This window comes from Urocitellus parryii, chromosome 5 (assembly GCF_045843805.1).
Source record: "Urocitellus parryii isolate mUroPar1 chromosome 5, mUroPar1.hap1, whole genome shotgun sequence".
Taxonomy (NCBI): Eukaryota; Metazoa; Chordata; class Mammalia; order Rodentia; family Sciuridae; genus Urocitellus; species Urocitellus parryii.
Window position 1 is genome coordinate 89683933 of NC_135535.1, and position 22915 is coordinate 89706847.

Here is a 22915-nt window from a genome sequence, read left to right on the forward strand (position 1 = left end):
GAACTGGAAAGAAATTTAAAGTAATTTAGGCCAGTCTCTCATTTGACAAATGGAAGGTCTGGTCCAAAGTGTGTAGGTAACTTACTCAAAAATCACATCATTTTTTGGTGACAAACCTGGAAGTAGAACATTTCCAGGCGCCTTGGTTCTAGGTTTTTATCTCACATCAGGGTTACTCTCATTACTACAGAATAAAGGTTTCTGTCATTCCCACATCTAAAGCTTGTCTACAGTGTTTTTTCAAGTGTCCAGAATAAAAATTTTCTTTTGGAACAAAGCATTGTGGGGCAATTCATGGGAAGCATTATTTTACATTACTGAAAGTAAGTTTAAATTTACACCTAAGGAAGAAATTAATCACATACAAATTTTATGAATAAAGTGTTGACAGTGGAGTTGTAATTCAATATTTTAATTATAAGAAGACTTTTAACAAATATGCCAGAATGTTTAAATCCCAATGAAATTTTTCTTTCAAAACATTTATGTTGAAAGGTGAAAGATTTTCTCAGTGATATTGCCATTTCTTTTGGCTGCTTCCAGTAGTAAAACAATTCTCAAAAGTTAAGTATTTTCCATTATTGTGGATATTGTAAAACATGTGGAAAGCAATTTCAAAAGAGGAGTTTCAAAATGTTTTAAACAATTGCCTTATTGCAATGCAATGCTATAATGGTCTTTCAAAGTGACTGCTTTGAAAAGGCTAATTCTCAAAGAATATACTACCTTTTATTTCTTTAAAAATATTTAATCTTTTCCAAGCACAGGGGTGAACATTTATTATCCCAGCAACCTGGAAGGCTGAGGCAGGATGATCACAAGTTCAAAGCCAGCCTCGGCAAGTTAGCTAGGCTCTAAGCAACTTAGCGAGATCTTGTCTCAAAAAACAAACAAACAAACAAAAATCTAAAAAGGCTAGGGATGCAGCTCAGTTGTTAAGCACTCCTGGGTTCAATCCCAGATACCAAAATCGCATTGTTGGCAGCAGCAGCATAATCATCTTTGATTATGTAAATATACTTTCAATATAAACCTCAACAGCTATTGAGGTTGCTATCTGTTTATGTTTGCTTATAACTTAGAAAAATATGTTCTTGTAGAAACTACACTAGACTTTGAGTCATGCATGTATTCAAATTCAAGATTTTTACCATTGACAGACTTTAATTTGGGGAAAATAGTTACAAAGATAACAAAACTAAGCTTATAAAGATATTTGGAGGATACAAGTGAGAAAATAAAAGCATGTTTTGTAAAGTAAAAAGTATTAATTTGTCTCCCACTGTCCATCTACCATAAGGATCATAGGGACTGTTAAAAATGACACAGGGTTTCTACTCTGTCCAGAATCTATTTAATATGTACAATTTAATATGTACAATTAATTTAATATGTACAACTAACATTCTAAATCTATGTTGCTGATTACCAAGGTGACAATTTACCCAGTTAAGTCTAATGACACTACTGTAAGAACTCCCAGAAGACATAATTTATGGACTTCACACTGTTTTTCCTGAACATCTTAAATGGTAAAAAGTAAAACTTGTGCTCAGTCAACAGAAGAAACCAGTTCAATGAAGGCAACAGAAGTCAGAGCATAAAGACAAGACAGATAAGCATGGAAGAAGGAGTAGGAAGAGAGCTGGAGAGCAAGAAGCAAGAAGCCCAAACAGATAGGTTTAGAATAGTGCCCAGAGTGCTTGTCTTGGGCCCCTGGCAGAGGTCCAGGTAGTCAGGCAGATATAATCCAGGAGGTTGGCCTGGTCCATCAAAGGGACAAATAATGTAAAGATGGGTGAAAGAATGACGGAAGTTACCTCTGGAAACTTGTGTTAAGAGGCAGAGAGATGGGAAGGACCCATAAAGAAAATGGTGAAATAGGAACCACAAGATCTAGCCTTGTATTAAGAGAGACAGACTCTGGAGATTAAGCAATCTATTCACCCACCATGGATGACAGTGGTACAATAAATATAAATAGGAAATATTCTTCTGATCCACTGTAAGACACCTAGCTGTTGTGGGCGTCACTAGAGTAGGGACAGCCATTCTCTCCTGAAATTCCCTGCGATTTGAGTTCAACAGAGACCATAGAGGATGGCAGAGAGACCAGTCTAGTTACCCAAATTCCCTAAGGGAGGAAAAACAATTGCTTGCAATGGAACACTTACTTTGTGTCAGACAAGTACTAATCACTTTGTTCTACAAGATCTTACTAGGCCTTAGAAAACCTTAACAGGAAATTATTATTTTTTATTTTAAAACTGGGGAAATGGAAGCTGGACTGGTTTAAATAACCCATAAAACATCACTCCACTAAGAACAGGCAGAGGCAAGATTCAATGTCTGTATTTCCACAATCAGACTGTGTCATTTATCAGGTTGATTTTTCTAATGTAAGGTGTGGATTTGACATCTTTTATGCTTCCAAAAGATATTCAAATATAAGGGAAATGACAAATTTTGGTGACAGCAACAAAACAAAAACAAAAGTTTTAAAGTATCACGAGTTATTCCATAATAAAGCAATAATTCCTTTTCCATAGTTATGATACTTAAAAGTAAAATTACCTTATTTAAAAACTCTAATAAACAAATCAATCTCCTCAAATTGTATGATGAAGAAACATACCCTTGGTAGGAGATGGTCAGTCCAGCCACATCAGAATTCTCACAGCCCAGAGCAAAGAGGGAAAGGAAGAAAAGGTAACCAAAGACAGATGATCCCAAGTAGAGTTTTGCAGCTCCACATACACTGATTCTGAACTTTTTCATGACTATTCCCCCAGAGAATATTCCAAGGGCCACCGCAGGTATGTTGATGAGCCCTGAGGAACAAGGAAAATATGTTATTCTGTGAATCTCCAAGAAATTCAAGTGCACTCACTTAGATCTCCCAAAAAATTATACCAAAAAAGGAAATATTTCCTGATGTAATATTAGACTGTTTTGTCAGTTTAACTTATAGAAATATTCAGCCACTATCATTCACTAACATGTATCAAGAGTTTTTCATTAAAATCTTGGAGTCAGAGTCTCAAAACTCTGCCTGGTATAATGTTTAACATGGAATATTAAATGAATAAGTACTGAAATCAATAAATTGATTAATCAATAAATCTATGAATTGATGTCTTTCTGGTCTAATCCCAGAGTTAGCAGTTAAAGTCAGGTGGCAAGTATGTTACCATTAATGCTCCTTAAGGTTTTACATTAAAAAAAATAATAGACACATGAAAAGTAGAGAATTAAAAGAACAGAAGTATCGGTTTCCATTTTCTGGCCCAGCAAAATTTATTTATTTATTTTTGGTCCAGCTTCTTAGACCCTTGGCTGGTCTCCTTCCCAGTAACAACAAGAACACCATGTATTTATTTACTTATAATGTACAGTCCACTTAGCTAAGCATTTATTCTTCACTACAAGAGTAGGCATACTATTATCTTCACTCAGAGAGCAGTTTGTTCACTGTCATAGTTAGCAACTGCTAAAGCTAGCTTTGGAAGCAGGGAGTCCAAAGTCAAGGTTCAGGCTTTCTATGACTAGAATATACCATCTCACCTTCAAGGGATTTGGAAGATAGTGTCCTTGATAAATAGTAAGAAACCTCACTTAGTTATCAGATAAACGTGGGTTAAAATCAACTCTAGGAAGAGATCCCACAGAATGGTGAAGAGCTTGAACCCTGGGAACCCCAATGCTTGGGTTTGGATCTCCTTCTGCCACTTCATAGCTGTGCAACTGCAGATCATTCTCTGAATGTCTCTAAACATGTCTCCTCACCTGTCATGTGGAGTTACTACTTGAGCATCCATTATTTGAATGGGATTGAAATAGTTTAGATTTTTTATTTTTATGTTTTTCCAGATTTTGGAATATCTGCCAATACATAATGATACATCTCAGTGATGGGACTCAATTCTAAACAAGAAATTCATTTATGTTTCCTGTACACCTTATACACATCGTCTGGAGGTCATTTTATATAATACTTTAGATGTGCCTGAACTTGTAACTGTGACAGATGCTTAAGGTCAGGCATGGAATTTTTCACTTGTGGCTTCATGTGAGCATTTTGAATTTGGAATGCTCAACCTTTACATGTTGTTAAGGTAATGAGTTAAAATTATTCATGAAAGGTTCTTAACACAATATCTGGCACAATTAAAATTAATCTCTATCAGATTTACAAAGAGTATTGGGAGTGGAATAAAGAATGGAATCTCTGTGCTGGGAAAGACTTGGGAAAAGAGGCTCTTTGGTACCTTGTTGGTTAGTCTATAAAAGGTGTAACAACAGAGAACAATTTGGCACTCAACAGTAAACAACTTCTCTGCTAATTAGAATTCATTTCTCATACTGTGTATCAGTCAATCCTGATGCCCACATTATTTTCAGGTTTTGAGACAATAATTTTTTTTCAAAATACTAAGAAAAGCGGAAACTTGTATAAATTCTAGCCATCAGACAGGTACAACTACAAACTCAGCATTTGCTGTGATAAACAATCATCTCAAATTCTCAAGCCTCTGACTCACAACCCAGGATGAAATAGTTAAGTGAAAACAAAACACTGACATCTAGTGTTTTATCTCTAATGAGCAATGAGCAAATTTCCTTTCTTCCTTCCTTCCACCTACTTTCTTTTGTTCTTTCTTTCTAAATTTGTATGTTCAGCCTCTTAACTAAGTTTTATAGAACCCAAAATATCAAATATATAATTATTTTTAGCTTACTATTATATGACTTTATTTTAAAAATGCATTCATCACATGTGGATAGATATTAACACAAGGGTAATTTGTTCCATCCCTTTTGAGACGAATATGAGCTACGTGAATTAGCATTAAAATGACCATATTAGAAAGCCTCCAAGCTTGAAGGGGGCATAATCACGCAGTTGGAGAAATGCTTCTCCAGCTGAACTGATATTTGTGGGTGTGGCAAATGAGAGTATTCCAGAGCCCCAAAGTGACAAAAGTCAGTTAAAAGGCACTTGATTAGTATCTTAAAAACAAAAACAGATAATAGAAAATAATTAAACAGAAGCAGTTACTCTTGAGCCAAGTTAATTAACACTAATATTTTCTTCTAATTTTTAAAATGTGCAGATAGAAACAGCTAGCTCTCCCTCTGTCCCAGGTTCCATTTCCTCTGGAGCTAAGTGATGTACCATGATTTGAAAATAAAAAACTTATTCATCATTATGCACACGCTAAGGTGTGTCCTGGCACTGCAATCCCTGGGGAGAAGATGGTCTTCTTCATTTTCCTTTTCCTTTTTCATGATTGACTTAGATGGGGTTTGGGAAAAATAATTCTAAAATGTTTCTTCAGGTCAAATGGTCAATAATAATATGAAACAATAATGTTTAAAGCAAAAAAAAAAGTTTAGTAATCAAACCTTTTATCATCTAGAATTTTGGAGAGTAACCCAAATTTGAAGGGTTGATTAATTTAGTATCTGCTAAGTGCCCATTATCAGAGATCATTACAGGAAAATTATATCTCTAAAAGTACAAAATATGCTTTCCTCTCTCAGAAATAGATATATGAAGAGGTTTTTTGTTTTGTTTTGTTTTTTATTTTAATATTAGAGATTAAACCCTGGGACACTCAACTACTAAGTCACATCCTCAGCCCTTTTTAATTTTTATTTTATTTTATTTTATTTTTATTTTTTAATTGCTTAGGGCCTCACTTAGTTGCTGAGGTTGGCTTTGAACTTGTGATTCTCTGGCCTCAGCCTCCTACATTGCTTGGAATACAGGCATGTGCCACAGTGCCAGCCATGAAAAGATTTTTAAAATTTTTTATGAAAAATAAATTCTTTTTAATCATTGAGTATAATAAAAGAACATGTCATAAGAAATAGAGTATATTTTCTGCCTTGAAACAGTAAGATTAAATGATATATTCATGAACAAAAGGAATAATGTAGGTTTTAAAGGTATCCAGTTACTTCCAGTTGCTCACTTATATGAAGACTCTGGCTCTTCATTCATTTCTTCAGGCTTTTCTTAGTCCTTAAATTTTTTTCTCATTACTGATTGTACTGAAGTGCCAGAATTCAAACCCTTTAAATAACTATAATGGCAGGAGTCAGAAAAATCCTTTGACTCTGAGCAAATATAAACTTTGTTTTTTGGTGAATACCCTTTAACCTAATCTAAATACCCATTTTATATAATCCCAGAAACTGTTCATGCAAAATGGCCATAGGTGTGATGTCTCGGCTAAACTTGAAACACAAATATCCAGCATTAACAATGTCTTAATAAAGTACACAGTAGGTCTATGTGATACTATTTCTTCAAAAACTGCAAGCAGTTCTTTCTGGGTCACACACTCACAGTTACAAATAATTCTTGCTACACAGTTTTGCCACAGACTAAGTATTTTACTCTACTGGATTTTTTATACTTATTTTTAAAGTTCATCTAAAATACCTTAAGTTACCTTCAGTCTAAATATTGATACAATCTATGACTACTAAAGTTAGCAAGATGCATGTAAGACAGTAATCATGGGAAATCATGAAGGACAACACACCAATAACAAAGTTGGCTTTGGAGGAAGACTGTCCATACTGCTGCTCGATATACTTCGGTTTATATGTTACCATGCCAAAGAGAGAATTGAACTGAATGGTGCTTGCACACAAATATAAGAAGTACACTGGGTTTCCAAAAAGAGTCTTCAGCGATGGAAGGAAATCTGTAAGACAAATAACATGAAATAATTAAAAACAGTGTCACCCTTGGTAGAAGACAGAAATATGGCAGCAGGATGTAGATAGCTGGGTCCCTGTGACATAGTGTTCAGGAGCATTCAATGTGGTTCCCAAACATGTCATATGTACACATCTGGACTCCAATCTGGTCAGGTTCTATCCAGACATAGACAGTTGCTTCTGCAAGCATGCAAGACAGACTATTAGAGCTATACATCAGCTAGGAACCCTGATGAGGGTTAAAACCAAAGGAATGAGAATAACCTTTCATCGTCCAAATAAGAGTCACAGGTGTTTTTTGGTCTTTAGTCTTCAAACTGGGGATCACAATCACAAGGAAAGAAATATGGATGTTACCTTCACTTCACACATGTATTCAGAATTAGAAAGGAGCTTGGACATTCTCTTTTCTTCCTATTATGCAGCCAACCAGTTGGAAACTGAAGAATTTCTATAGTGTGAATACAATATTGCCTAAGGGAAATGAGGAAGGGGAGGATTTGTTGGCCACCCATTTCCATGAAGGGAATTCACTAGGCCTTTTTGCCTGCTCCACACTGATTCCTTTGATGGCTAGTGGGAGACATGCATTGGTACACATTTCTCAAATGGATGGCTCTTGGCTGCTAATGGCTTGAAAACCCTGAAGATTCACTCTTCCTTTCTGCCCACTCAGACTGACAGAATGCAGCAACCCCAGGTGGAGACAAGAGCAGGACTAAACTGGAGGGGTGTGAGAGCATGGGTATAAGTAAGGAAGGCTGTCCAGACTTCTGATCATGTGGGCCAATCAGTTTTCCTGTAATATAAAGCTCATGTTTTGAACTCCATTTCCACTTCCTGAAAGTTTTTCTCTCTCTTTTATATTTTTATATTTAACACAGGAAGGGAAGAAAATGGTATTTTTTTACAAGTGCCCCAAAGTCCTAATAGGAAAACTGAAAGTATTTCAAATTCAAGGAGAATTCACCTTACCTCTTGCCATCTCCATTACTTTTACTTTTTCTCCATGAGGTGTTTGATAGTTTATGTGATCATCAATAATAAATTTGGATTTCTCAGAGGAGGAATTGGAGTCCTCTGCACTTTGGGGTCTTGGCAGACTCCTGGGTAAACACCAGAAAGGAGCAGCTGCAAGAAGACTTAGGGTTCCTGCTATGAGATAACCAAGCCACCAGGCACCAACCCACTGGGGATCCTTCGGGGTGATGGTTACATGGTCTGCAAGAGAAGATGGCTAAGTAGCACGTGCAGCAAAGCCAATGCATTGAACTTAGTTACTTAAAAAAAAAAATCAAATCCTAGCATCATCTCTATCACATCGTAAAATACCTAATAATTCATACGTGATATTTTTTCCTAATCTGAACATTATGATTATCTCACTCCTTGAAGGAAATAGGGTGTTAGTGAAGGATGAACTTCCTTTGGTTAACAGTATAGAGTCTAAACTGGGGAAGGGGTCTTATGATTCTCAAGCTGTGTCTTGTGGGTCTGCAGTGAAAATCCTGGCAGGAAGAGGCCAATCAAAACCTCATGTGCCAGCTGCCTCATAGCAGTACCACCTTCTTTTGATTTACCTATGGAATATCTGCCTGATTTTTCTCAGAGTTATGCCATGCACCCACCAGCCCAAATCTAGTACAAATCTCTCATTACACAGACGACTAATTTAAGACTTATTGAGGTTAAATCAAGAGAATGTTATTTATCAAATGATAATAATTTGGTTAATATGGTTAATAATATTTCAGAGCTATTCTAGGTCTGAAGCCAGATTTGTATATGCAAATAAAACTTCAATCTTCTGTATCATAAAAACTTTACTTTTGCACATCATCTCTCATGGTACTAAAAAGTAAATATTGGAATTTTTGAATCAAACAAAGTGGGTTTTTTTTCTGTGTAGGAACCTATAAAATATATCATTATACCTCTCTCACACTCAAAGGACAACAAAATAAATACATGTCTTTTGACAAGTAGACTCAGTTGCCATTGCATTCTACCTAGTAAATGTTATTAAGAGCTTATCACTGCACGCTAACTGCTCCACTTAACAATTCTCCTCTATAGTCTTCATCACATCTATTCTTCCTCCTATATATGAGTCTCTACAACTGGATTTTAAAACTTCACAAAGACTAAGAATTCAACTCTTGTGTTCACTGCTGTAGAATAACATGGGATACAGTAAATATAAAATCATGTTGAGGGGGTAAGTGAATGAATAAACAACATTTTGAGGACGTGTTTTAGAGTTTATTTTATTTAAAAAGTGTAAAAATTTTATACTTGAGTTTAATACATGATTCCAATGTGCAATTCCAGATATTTTTTCCTAGTGACTCATTTTCTTGTTTCAAAGTAATTTGGGGACTTATTTTTAAAAAGAAAACAACAGATAAATGCCATCAGTTTCTTGAGGTTACATCTCACAGGGCTGGGAATATATTTCTTTTCTAAATGAGCAATCTTCTGGATGGAATACCAGTCTTGTTATGATGCTGTTTGGTAAGAAAAAAAGAGAGAAATTTGGTTGCCAGAGACTTTCAATCATAGGTGTTTCTGGCAAGCCCTGTACTATATTATCAGTTCATGGAGCTGCGATTAATGTTGACACACCTGAAACCAACAAGACCCAACAAGGAACCATGTGTTCAGTCTTCCTTCACTATGCTGAGATGCACTGAGTCTGGCAAACCAGAAGTGAGAAAGGGAACACTGAATAACAAACCGGGGTCATCCCATTCTGATCACTGCTCATTTTTCTTATTTCACTTACTAAGGTATGTGATGATCATATCAATATATTTACATGGAGTTACATTCATTTTATGAAAGATTACAACTTGTCATTTTATTAATAAAAGAAATTTGATATTTTCCACACTGTCCCCATTTAAAAAGCTACAGTAACTAAGATAAATAAATAAGCAAAAATAAACCCCTTACCTAGATTTACAAAGCCAATGTCAACATATAGTTTGGCGCATAATGAGCCTAACAGGAAGCCAAAGATTGGTCCTATAATTGCAACCGTCTGCACACACCCTGTAGCAGAAAATTAAAAAAAAAAAGAAAAAGAAAAACACTTCCATTTTTTTCTTTGATATATTAATAAAATTTTAAACAAGAAATGTGAGATCCAGTTAGCTATAAATGTTTCAATTTTTCATTTGTTTGTGTTTAACTCATCAAATTTTCAGCTGTACTGAATCAGGAAATAAATATTTCTCTGCTTTTGGAGAATAAACACATTTTAAAAATTAATTATTTACTTTTTTTTTGTACCAGGGATTGAACCCATGAGTGTTTAACCCCTGAGCTGCATCCCCAACCAGTTTTTAAATGTTATTTAGAGATAAAGTCTTATTGAGTTGCTTAGGGCCTGACTAAGTTGCTGAGGCTGGCTTTGAATTCCCAATCCTCCTGCCTTAGCCTTCTGAGTTGTGGGTAATACAGGTGTGTACCACCATACTCAGCTAATTATTTACTCTAATTGGTGAAATATAGTTCTACATAATAGTGGGATTCATTATGCTATATTCAAACGTGCACATAAATGAACACTGTTAATGCATTAACTATCCCTTAGTTAGAAAATAACCCCAAGACTCTGAAGTAGTTAATTTCCTAAAATGGGCAAACTTTAGTTCCCATTTAGATTCTCCATGGCTAAAAATTTGAATTAGTCTCATTTTGATAGTCTTTCAAAAATGTTTACGGTCAGTTAAGCATAACATCTATCTTGACATTAAAATTGATTTCTTCTACCTTATTGAGAAGTGTATCCATTTACTATGAGGTTCTGCAGTACCCACACAGATTAATAGAAGCAGCTGGCAAAGAAGCTAGACCATGGAGCAGGGAAAGTACTCTTCAGAATGCTCATGACCAGCAAGGGTGGCCTTAGAAGGTAAGTGGAACAGACTGAACAGATTTTGGTTTCCAATAAACAGAAAGGTAGCTCTTGCCTGCCAAATATCTACCATCTACCTTCCATTTCATACACATATTCTTGGGTGGTAAAATTACCTGAAGGGGAAACTAACTATGACCAGGCCCTTTTTAGAATAGAAGCAAGGCTAAAAGAGTGAGCAGACTCCAAGTTCTTGGAGTGGAAGAGGACACTTAGGCACCTGCATGATTTTTTGGCTGCAACCTTTCCTCTAGTCCCCAGAGTAATTGCCTAGTGCATATATCACTGAGCTTTTTCTCTGTTCCAGTTTCTGATTTACACTACAGCTTTCCTTTAGAGCAAGAACCTGTTCTTAATTATAACCTGCTTGGCTATAAGCAGAATACCTGGAGTTCTGCAATGCACAGGCGGGGCAAGCTTATACAGTGAACCTAGGTGTGGTTCCTTTTCTGCTTAAATCTTGCCCTCTGTCCCTGAAGGCAAGGCCTTCAAAAGATCAGAACTCCAAGAAATAAAGACTGATGCATAAAAGAGAGAACAAGTCTTAGTCAGCCGTGTATCTCTAGTTTCTATCTTAGTTCCAGAATATGAGGCATCCAGTAAATGTTGCTTAGATACATCTTAAGAGTTTGCCTTTGCTGTATTATTTTGGTTTTGTGATTTTAGTTGCTCATCTATTCTCTGGGATCTCTCCAGAGATTGGTTAGCCTTGGGCCTTGCCCTTATCCTTTATACTTTCCTTTGTCCAACTCTGCCTATTGCCGAGACCCCAGAATTCCTTGTTGCCTATCACTCATAGGAAAAGAAGACACTTTAAATAATCAGAGCTCATAGAATGGAAAGCATTTTCTAGGGATGTGGAAAAAAAATAATTTTTTAAAAGGCTCAGTGGTATACCTATCCTATTTTTAAAAATCTATGAAATCTGAAGCCCATCAAGATATTTTCACAAGTCATATGTCATTGCAGTTGAACTCACAGCTATTTTTTTTTATTTTGGTATTTCTTTCTTTAATGAAATAGGTCCTTCTAATTTATGAGGTTATCATCCTAATCCTCTGGGTGTGCTTCAAAGCGTGCTTGCTGACTGAAGAAATGGGGAATGAAGTATAAAACCTTTCACACCCAATTTAGCAGAGAATGGAATGAGCAGACCAGGCACTTGCATTCCCTAGGTGACTGAGATGGCATTACCAATATAGAAAGCAGCATTGTCTTCACTGGCGAAGTCATCCAGATAGGCAATACCCAGAGGCTGGATGGGAGTTTCTCCTAATCCTCGGAGAAGATTTCCCAGGAACACATACACCCACATGGATGAGCTGGCATCCCCTTCACATTCTTGAAAGAAAAACAAACAAGCGAATTAAAACTGGATCACTGGGCTGGGGATATAGCTCAGTGGGTAGAGTGCTTGCCTTGCATGCACGAGGGTTTGGTCCCCAGCATCACAAAAAACAAACAAACAAACAAACAAACAAAAAACCTGGATCACTATCAAATTTATTTACTGTGCATTTCTACAATTGGTTCTAAATTTAGAATGCAAAAGTGAAATTTGCAACAGTCCTAATTTGATAGGAGTTTGAGTAGGTTTGAAAAATATTTTGCAGTTTCAATCTTAGGCAGTTAAATCCCCCAGACTAAGCAACTCTATTATTACTTGTTTTTGTTTCCTTTACTTCTTTTTTTCTTACAGGTGGGGGGAGGGTTTACTGGGTATTGAACTCAGAGGCATTCAACCACTGAGCCACATCCCCAGCCCTATTTTGCATTTTATTTAGAGACAGGATCTCATTGTCTTGCTTAGTGCCTCATTTTTGCTGAGGCTGGTTTTGAACTTGAGATCCTCCTGCCTCAGCCTCCCAAGCTCCTGGGATTACAGGGTGCACCACCATGCCTGGCTACCACTTACTTTTTATTTTCTGTCTTTATTTTATACCTACGTTGAGTTATTTGAATCCCTACATTCTAATAACACTGAATATTCTATTTGGAGAAAGCAAATTTTTAACAAAGACGTTCTCATTTTAATTTTTAGACAACTTTCCTATTTTTTCAGCAGAAATCACAAGTAATTACATTGTTGACCAAGTTTTATCTGAAATTCAAAATTTTCATATGGTTCATACTGCAACACTGGGCTGAATTGCCTACAATGATGTTTGTTTGTTAGTGATTAACCAGTTTTAGGTCTCTGGAAGCAAACTCATTAATATTACAAACCTTAGCCTGGGTGTGGTGACATGCAACTATAATTCCAGCAGTTTGAGAGGCTGAGGCAGGAAGATCACAAGTCAGCCTCAACAACTTAGTTTGGCCCTAAGCAACTTAGTGGGACCCTGTCTCAAAATAAAAAAATGTTTAAAAACAGCTGGGGATGCAGCTCAGTGGTTAAGCACCTCTGGGTTAAAGCCCTAATACCAAAAGCAAAACAAAACAAAACAAACCCCTACAAATCCTATAGGTTTGAGCAGTATAAATATTCCAACATAAAGAACATTTTGGGTAGTAAAATTCAAATCTAATTTCATAGTAAAATTCAAATCTAACAATTTTTAGACGCTTTCATTCAAGTCATGTCATAATATGACCATATGAGGTAGGATAATTAATTACCTCTTATCATAAATGAAGTATAGCTTTTAACAGTTTAGCCACTTAATACAATTGATAATATTAACTGTCTTCAGTAATCACCCATCTGAATGACTCCTCTCTGCCACATGTTAGGCTAAGTGGTTTGCAGGCATATTAAAATTGAATCCTCCTAATAATCTAATGAGGCGGGAGTTACTTTCACCTGTTAATAACCCTTAAAGTAATTTTGATTGTGATGATGGTTCATGAAGAATTGAAGTGGACATCTTTCAAACTCTGGATAAGGCAGGGCAATGGGAGACTGCACCCTCACAGAGATTTTATCCTGCTTCTGCCTTTTCTAGAAAAGTAGCAAGGTGATCATGGAATGTTCACTTATCTTCTCTCAATTTCTTCTCTGTTTCTCAAAATGTGATGTGAATTCCTTTTCTAAAAATTAAATCTAACGTTGATTCTGGCCCTACCATTTGTTTAATTTATAGAAATGTGGTGATAAGCTTTAGTAGTTAAGTGTGGACACCTTAGGTCAGTGCCTCCCAGCACAGTGTCCAAGGGTCATGAATAGCTATTAAAATGCAAATTGCTAAAAATTAAGTTAAAAATCCAGTTCCTTGCTCACACTGGCAACATTAGAGTACCCACTAGTCACTTGCAGCTAATGCCTAGAGTGTTGTGGGAGGAAAGACTATGTGAGCTGAGCAGTATCAGGACATGCTGAGCTACTGTGCAGAAACCTCATATCCTGTATTTAACCCCACTATCATGTTTGGGGTGAACCTTGTGTCCACTGTGTCTAAGGGAAAGATTTTAAGGGACTGGAACCTCCACTACAGAAAAAGAGGTGTGTACCTATCTGGTAACTTGTCCCTTTACATTAAAAATGTTCTAATTCCTGGACTTTAAACTTGGATGTTTTACATTCTTCCATCAAAGTCTTCCATTTTTCCGAAATAGCTGCCTTGTCATTTTTATCATGTTTCTTTCCTGATTGTCCAAAGCAAACAACTAAGTCTTTACTGACTGCATTGCATGTAGATGGAGCTCAACTCTTCAGTCAGCCACTTGTCTTTTTATGAGGACCCAACTGAACTGACCATCTATTGTATTCCATCAACAAGTCCTCCACTCTCATCCACTGGCTTGAAAATGTACTGAATGTCTGTCCCCACTTTTACATGTTCTTCTTCTAGAATGCTTTCCTTTCCCATAGCAGGAGAAGGTAAAGTTATTACATTTTATATCCACTCTTCCTTCCCTAAGCCATGTTTCTTGTAGTACTTTGGTCCTTCTTTTTACTTGGACAGCCAGATTTTAAGAGTCTGTTGCCCAGGGAAAAGACATCTTAACAAGTAGTATTAAGGAGGATATTAGAGGAACCAAAAGGCTTTACAGAATACATAGAAGATTTGACATGAAAGAAGGACTTCTATACTGGCTGCATAGAAACCAATTCCCCAGGATAGGAGAAGGGAGCAAGTTGGGGGTGGGGTGGAGGGGAAGGAGTGTGCAGCACTGAGATATCACCTTTATGAGATACTGAAGACAGAAGTGGGAATTCATTCTTTCTGTTCATAGTGAGTCCTAGAGACATGGCAAAAACCTGCAGATAAGCACCAGGTGTGGTGGCACACACCTGTAATCCCAGCAGCTTGGGATGGCTGAGGCAGGAGGATTACAAGTTCAAAGCCAGTCTCAGCAACTTAGTGAGGCCCTAAGCGACTCAGCAAGACCCTGTTTCTAAATAAAACATAGAAAAGGTCTGGGGATGTGACTCAGTGGTTAAGCACCTCTGGGTTTAATTCCCAGTACCCAACAAACAAACAAACAAACAACCTGTGGATAAGTGTGTAGATTCTGAGAGGGAGGCTCTTCATAGGGCTTCCATGTCTAGGGTGATAGAGAAGAAATGATTCCCTTGTTCCCAGTGTGACTCAGTTGGCATCACTGAGCTATGTGCAGCCATAATGGAATGCTAGACATGCTGACAAAATTCCCTGCAGCCTAGTTCATGTGCAAAGTGAATTATTTCCCTGTGTCCAAAACTGTCACTTGTGTGCCAAAGGGACCTGCTGTGCTCAGAAAGGCAGAAACGTAATATGACCCCACCATGATACCTGGTATAAGCAAACACTGACCTGAGGGAATTTAGATATATAAACTGACAGGCAACTGAGAATATCAAGAGTGCCCCTGCTACAAGTGCACCCCTATTGTGTAAGTAACCCCTGAGAAAAAGGGAGCAAGTTTCAGGAACAAATGAAAACTAAGGTTTTGACATTCTGATGGAAAGAGAATGAATGAGAAATTAAGTGTACTTATGAGGAAAATCTGTATTTCTTTCACTCTGAGCAGTGGACTGAGATATGTATGGGTTGGAGTCATTTTACCCAGATTTCCAGGCCCATCTAACTTAGAATCACTGGAAGATTTTCCTAGTCACCAGCAACAAAGGCTCCCTTCCATAACATTTGATCATCTGTATATTTTCTTAGGACCTCATCATATACTGCTTTATATTCTAGGAATTTTTATGGCACTAGGATATCTCAATTTAAGTAGTAAAGTTTTTGAGAGGAAAAAAATATACAGATTTTTTTTGGTCCAGACTAAAGCATATATAAAAGCTAAAGTAAATCATCATCTTCAATCATCAACTTACCATTACTTATTTTGGATTTTTCCATAACTGAGATTGGTAATTGACTGCTTGACTCTAGGAGACATGGAGAGATGCTCAGAGTTGCATTGGAAAAAGAAGAAGACTTCTCATATCGGTACCTGAATAAAAAGAATGCTTTCCTCAGGAAAGACTCATTAACACCAGGCTAGTCTATAGTAGCCTTCTAAATGGTCCTGTTTCTAAGCCTGACCCACCAGAGTCAATTTTCCAAGTAGCAGTCAGTATGAGCCTTTAAAAAATGTAAGTCAGATCATCTCACTCTCCAGTGGCTTCCCATCTTCTTCAGAAGAGAAGTTAAAGTGCTTCAATGGCTCCTAACTTTACTACCCAAAGGATGGTCTGTAGACCAGCAGGGGCAGGGGAATCTCAGCCCTGATTCCAGGCTTACTGAATAACATCTGTACTTTGGTAGCTCAAGTAGTCATCAAAGTTTGGGAAACAAGCTAGATATATTCTCCCATTCCCATTTACTTCTCAGACTGCATATTTGATGCACTCCCCCTGCCATTCCATAAGGCACACAGGCCCCTGTCTGTGCCATTCATCCACACCACACTCCCTCCTACTGAAGGAGCATTGCATTCCCTGTTCATTTAGGATGGAAGTCTTTTGTCCCATTGTTATGGTTTAGGTATTAGGTGTCCCCAAAAATCTCATGTGTGAAATAATGCAAGAAAGTTTAGAGGTGAAATGATTGGTGCATTAATTCCCTGATAGGTATTAGCTGGGTGGCAACTGTAGGAGATAGGGTGTGGCTGGAGGAGGTGAGTCCCTGGGGTATGTATGCCCTTGAGTATGTCCTTATGGAGCAGAGCGCTCTCTCTCTCTCTCTCTCTCTCTCTCTCTCTCTCTCTCTCTCTCTCTCTCTCTTTCTCTGCTTCTTGGTGGCATGTACAAAACTGCTTTCCTCTACTACACACTCTTCTGTCATGATGTCCTGCCTCATCTTGGGCCCAGGCCCAAAGCAAAGGAGCCAGCCATCTATCGACTTCTGAAACTGTGAGGCTCAAATACATTTTTCCTTCTCTAAAATTGTTCTGGTCAGGTCTGTTGGTTACAGCAGTGAAAAAGCTGATTAAAACACCCAGATGCCTGTGTGGCTCACCCTTCACCTCTTCAGGTCCTCAGATATCACTCCCTCTCTCTGTGAGCTGTTTCTTGAACACCCTACTATCAATTGCAAACCACATTTCTGACTGCATACTTTTTACTAGGTTACCTTTCTTAACTAGGTTATTTTTCTCTGTAGTTTTTGACATTATCAAACATACTGTATTACTATTTATTTTTAAATTTTCTGTCTCTTCTTCATAAGATCCATGACAACAGAGATTATTTTTCATTACCGTGTCTTCACTGCCTTTATCATGATCAATATGGACTTAATAAATTCATGAGCTGCTTGAGCTAACACACATAAAACTAAACTCATCTGTTGGGACAGGTCCTTACTCATTGGTATGCATGATTTGTATGTTTTATTAGACATCAAGGATATTTCTCCTAGGCAGATAGTTTTTTTTAGAGAACAAGAAATCACACTGAATAAGTACCCAGCTTGTGACCAATGCTATGAAAAGTTGAAAAGAAGTTATATAATAATCCTGAGTAGATAGCAAGTGCTACAGGGAAAGAGATTGTGCATATTTTTATTTTTGTATTGTTTCTTCACTGAAATAGCCCCATTCCTGGCATAGTACCTGGCAAGTGGCAAACACTAAATCATAAATAACCAATACATCTCTAATTTATAAAAGATGGTGGACAAGAATCTAAGTCTGTCCTGTTGGCATCCTCTGTCAGCCCTAGCCTGCCTATCCCACCTCTCATATATACTCTGATTTTCTTGTACTGCTATCCTACATTTGTAATTAACTTGAAGTTAAAAAAAGTTCATCTGAACGCAACACCTTTAAGATAAAACCATTGTTGATTACTGGTTGAAATAAGGTAGAATTAGCGAAAGATAATTGCTTAAAATATACAACAATAATAACATAGCTACTGCTTATGTCAGGAATTTTGATAAGCATTTTACCTGTGTCATCTCACTTAAAATTTGCAGCAGCATTAAGAGCTACTTATTACTTTTAAGATGCATAAACTCAGGCCAAGAAATGTTAAGTAACATGAGATAGTATTTATTATATATAGTATTCATTCATGACTCATTTGACACCCACTTGACATTTATTGCACATGTTAATTTTCTTATGTATATATTTTGCCTCCATAGCTCAATTACAGCATTTGACTCAAAATATACCTAAAAACTTTTTCTTTAATTGTGTTGACATCAATAATTTTCCTAGATTATCATCACTAATAAAATTATAAAATTATTCTGAAATTTTGTCCAAAGAATATATAATAAGACATAAAACTATATGGCATAAATTCCCTTTTAAATGATTAACTGTAATCACAAAAGGGAGAAAGACAATTGTTGGGTAAGTTGGGACGTGACTGCTTTGGACTTACTGCTCCATGAAGAACTGAGGCACTGCGATGAGCAATGTTCCCACTCCCATGATCAGGCACCCTGCTCCGATTATTTTTGGCCTGTGAAGTTTGGCTCCAAAGTAGCTAACAAAGGTAATAACCAAGAGATTCCCTTTGGGGGAAAGAATAAAGCATTCAAAGTTAGAGAACTCAGACAACAGCTGATAGGCAGCTCAGTACATGAGTGTACACAGCAGGTTCAGCAATGATTTGAGTCCACCAGCTCCCCACCATGGTCCCCAAGGTTTACCTTTTTTATCTTTAATATGACTATTGAAATTGGCTCCGTATACGCTATTTCAGTCACCTTATCCTTTCAGGCAAATATTTTAATTACCATCACATTCACCCAAGCTACTTACTTATTTGCCCTTTAAAGTATTTTTATCAATAAATTAAATTGTTGAAGGATTCCTTGAGTTGCTTGCTTAAATTTTCCTTAGTGATTTTGAAGTAAACTTATTGCTGTTTCTTCATTCAAGTTTTCTATTAAAACTTCTATTAGTTTTCCAGTTGCTCTTGAAATATATATATGTTCTCTCCCTAGCTGATATCCCCAACAGAAACAATAAAACAGACATAACTGTACCTCACTTTAAATTAAATCAAATTATGAAGCTCTTATCATTTGTTTATATACTTTTAAAAGATTCAAAATAGAAATAAAATTACTCCACATAGATAATTTTGGTACACAGTAATTATATTGATCTTAATGTACACATGTAACACAAATTTTATGAAATACAAAAATCTCTATAAAACATGTCCATCTCTCTTTTTTTTTAAATAATTAAAGAATGTGTTTTCTTTAGGTAAGAATTAAGCCTTTCTAAAATGTCTCCAGTGAAGCATGTGAAAGGTTACTTTGTACTTGATTGTGAGGGTCAATGTGATTAAATAGCTTCAGGGAAGATTTCTCAGGCTTTGCTGTGTATGGCAATTACAGGAAGGAGGTGGTGGGAGAAATGGAACTTGTTAAAAATGCACATTCTTGGCGGATCCAAACAGTTTCAGATTCCCTGAAACCAGGAGCTAGCCAAGAAATCTGCATTTCTAAAACAAGCTCAAGAGCATTGACAGGACCATCCTGCAACATGCTTTGATAAATGTTGTTTAGGGTCTTGCAGGGGGCTTTAGAGTCCTAATTATTTTCATCTGGTATATTTATTTTTAAGAACCGCAGAACTAGAAAGAGGAAGAACTTAACACTTCCCCAACAATTGATGATGATGACTGATGGGTTCCTTGCTTTGAAATTCTCAATTTTCCAGCAAGAGTGTATCTCCTTACATCTGTAAGCAATCATTTAATTTACTACTGTTCAGTCACCTTGCCAGCTTTAGCCAATTGGAAAAAGAGCAGTAGCTTTTTTAGCCTTGAGGATAATAATAATAATGACAGCAGCTTGTATAGTGGCTCTATGCTTTCTGGCTTCAGGAAGAATTAAGCTTTTTATTTTTGTATTTCATATTTTTTTTAAGTAAGCATGAGATTTCCCATTTGGCATTTAAGTATTTAGCAGAAGACACTTTGTATCTCATTATACTGATAATGATGTCTATATGTTTCTTAATGGGCCACAGTAAATAAACCAAAGTAAAGAGAGAGCTGACTTTCAGTTACCCCACCTGCCCTGTATCAACACTTCACAGCAAAGAACTCAGTCACAGGCTGTTCCTGATTACATCCATGGCTCTGCAACATACAAGATGATGCCATTTCGATATCTGTGATATTGTAGACATTTTTTCTTCCTTTACTTAATACCTTTTGTGAGCTCTCAAGACACACTTGGGGAAAAAATGATGATCAATAATCTTAAACTAATAAACAACAACAACAAAACCAAATTGGTTATCAAAGTTCTTCCACACCTACCATCACTAGCCTCTGAAAAAGACAAATCCAGAGAGTTTTACAAATATGTTTTACCTAACTTTAAAGTATCAGAGTCTCCTTCTTTCACTCCCTGTCTGCAAACACATGCAAAAATTTCAAATAGGAGAAAAGAAAGTTACTCAAGTCATGTCATAAGACCCTTGAAACCAAAACTGGACCAGGACACTCAATTAATGGTGATTAGAAAATTGATTATGATAATATGAATAGATTTCTGTATCACAATATATAAAAGACAATTAAAGTTCAAGCTTAATTATGATGATTGATACATGTAAATATCCCAAGCAAAAATATCAGAGAACTAAACAGTAAGCAAAAACAACACTTGCTGACCAAGTACTGTTTATTCCAGGAGTACAAGAGTATGATCAAGTAAGAAAAAAAAAATCTATGAATCAAATCATTATGCAGCCAGTGGAAAGATAATTTCATGTTTATCATAATAAATGTAGTAAAAGTACTCAATTCAATTAACCATAACTTAATGAGCAAATCAATTTTTGAAATATATACATAAAAACCATGCAGCAAGGATATTGTTAAATAATAAACATTTGAAAGCATTTGGATTAAGTCAATTATAAGAGAAGGGTATCCACTGCCATTGTCCCTGCTTCTTCTATTTAACACAGTCGTGGGGCCAATGTAAAAAAAACAAGAACAAGAAAATTACAGATTTAAGAATTAAAAAGGAAGATATATAAGATTGTCTTCTGTTTCAGACAATGGGATCGTCTACTCAGAAAATACTAAAGCTTCTTCTATTGTCAGTCAATTAAAATTAACATAAGTTCAACACACCTATAATCTCAGTAGTAGGGAGGCTAAGGCAGGAGGATCTTGAGTTCAAAGCTAGTCTCACAAAACAAGGTGCTAAGTAACTCAGTGAGACCCTGTCTCTAAATAAAATACACACACACAAAAGAAAAATTAACATAAGTTAATAACATAAGTTCAGCGAAGTTGCTGCACATAGTTAACATTTTGAAATCAATATTGTACCCCTATTCTAGGATTATCAAATTTAAAAAAAGTAACAAAAATTCTTTTAAACAGCAACAAAAATTTAAATAGATAATAAATCCAACAAAAGAAGAGTAATATGTTTATGAAGAAAATTACAAAATAAAATTGAACATGATAAGAAAAAGGCCTAATTCAATGGAGAGTTATTTTACATTCATGGTTAGGAAGATTCATTGTCATACAATGCTAGCTAACAGATCTGACCAATAAGTTCTATACAATTAAGATATTCCAGAAAATTATTATCCAAGTATATCTAAGAAAAATTGAAGAGCAAGATTATTTTCCTGCCTGATAGCGAAGTTAATTATAAAACTATTATCATTAAAATTGTCTTATATTGAGTCAAGGATAAAAACATCTAAACAGATTTAAAAGAAGTGCTAAGTTAATAAGTGATTAAAAAAAAAAGACAAATCATTGGACCAAAATTGATTGGTACAAATCACTGGACCAAGTATATACTCAATTAATGGTGATTAGAAAATTGGTTATGATAATATGAACAGATTTCTGTATCACAGTATATAAAAATCTATTTCAAGATCATTTAAGTAAAACATTAAAAAGCAAAACAAAAAAAACTTTAAAAATATTTTTAGTTATTTTATTTTGGGGGATGGGGGGGGTGGAAAAATATACTTTTTATTAAAATGTGTTATTTATGTTTACATGTGGCTTGTTAGGTTTAAAGTGCATGCCAAAGAATGAATGGATAAAGAACACACACACACACACACACACACACAGAGAGAGAGAGAGAGAGAGAGAGAGAGAGAGAGAGAGAGAATGAAATTCTACTCAGCCAAAAAGAAAAAAAAATGTACTTAAAGTATAGAGAACAATTTGAAATAAAGAATCAATATCTGGAAACATTACCAAGTTATGATACAAAAAACCTATAATTGTTTTTGGCCAATTCTATCATTTTTAGGAAAAAATCTTTGTTACAAAAAAATGCTTCACTTGGGGAGAAATTAGATGGTAATGCCAGGAGATATCCAAGAATAAAGGACATTATTGTACAAAATGGAATGATTGAGAGCTGGAGTTTGGGAGTGAGTCCAGAATCCTGGGAGGAAGGAATGTAGAACGAGGCAAGAGAAGCAAATTGGGATTATGGTCAGGAAACTAACTTGTCTGGAAATCCATGGATTGCAAATAACTAGAACAAACCTGTGATATTTGAGATAAAGGTGTTCAATGGAAACAGTAGAACTTTAAGCCATTTTAAAGCACATCAACCAATACAGAAGTTTCACTCTTAGAATAATCTAGAAGAATTAACAGTAATTTGCTTTCCTATAACTCAAAATACCAATCAGTTTCTCAGAACCCTCTTCTCTACGAAAGTCTTTCAATTTGACTGGAGACTCTAAATTGTATGAGCCATACAATAATGAATACCTAGGGTAGGAAATGCATTGCTAGGTGCTCTGAGAGAGCAAATTGCCTTTACTGTAGCATAAGGTTATGGCAAATTCTGTCCAAACAAGATTTTACAGGTCAGATCACAGCAGACAACAGAATGGAGAGAGGAAAGT

General features: G+C 36.1%; 1 protein-coding gene across 4 annotated transcripts in view; it reads right to left on the reverse strand.

Annotated features, from left to right (window-relative positions):
- The window catches only part of Slco1c1 (solute carrier organic anion transporter family member 1C1), a 41290-nt gene that overhangs the window by 16846 nt on the left and 1529 nt on the right, over positions 1–22915 (reverse strand). For 3 of the 4 annotated variants that reach the window (XM_026391949.2, XM_026391948.2, XM_077799139.1), the window contains exons 3-9: positions 18420–18552; positions 15918–16036; positions 11852–11998; positions 9691–9789; positions 7711–7956; positions 6555–6719; positions 2636–2831 (exon numbers count right to left, since the gene is read on the reverse strand). In XM_026391949.2, the coding sequence (XP_026247734.2) occupies positions 2636–2831; positions 6555–6719; positions 7711–7956; positions 9691–9789; positions 11852–11998; positions 15918–16036; positions 18420–18552 (1105 nt within the window). The remainder of the gene's footprint in view (positions 1–2635; positions 2832–6554; positions 6720–7710; positions 7957–9690; positions 9790–11851; positions 11999–15917; positions 16037–18419; positions 18553–22915) is intronic. The other variant, XM_026391950.2, reaches the window with a different exon arrangement.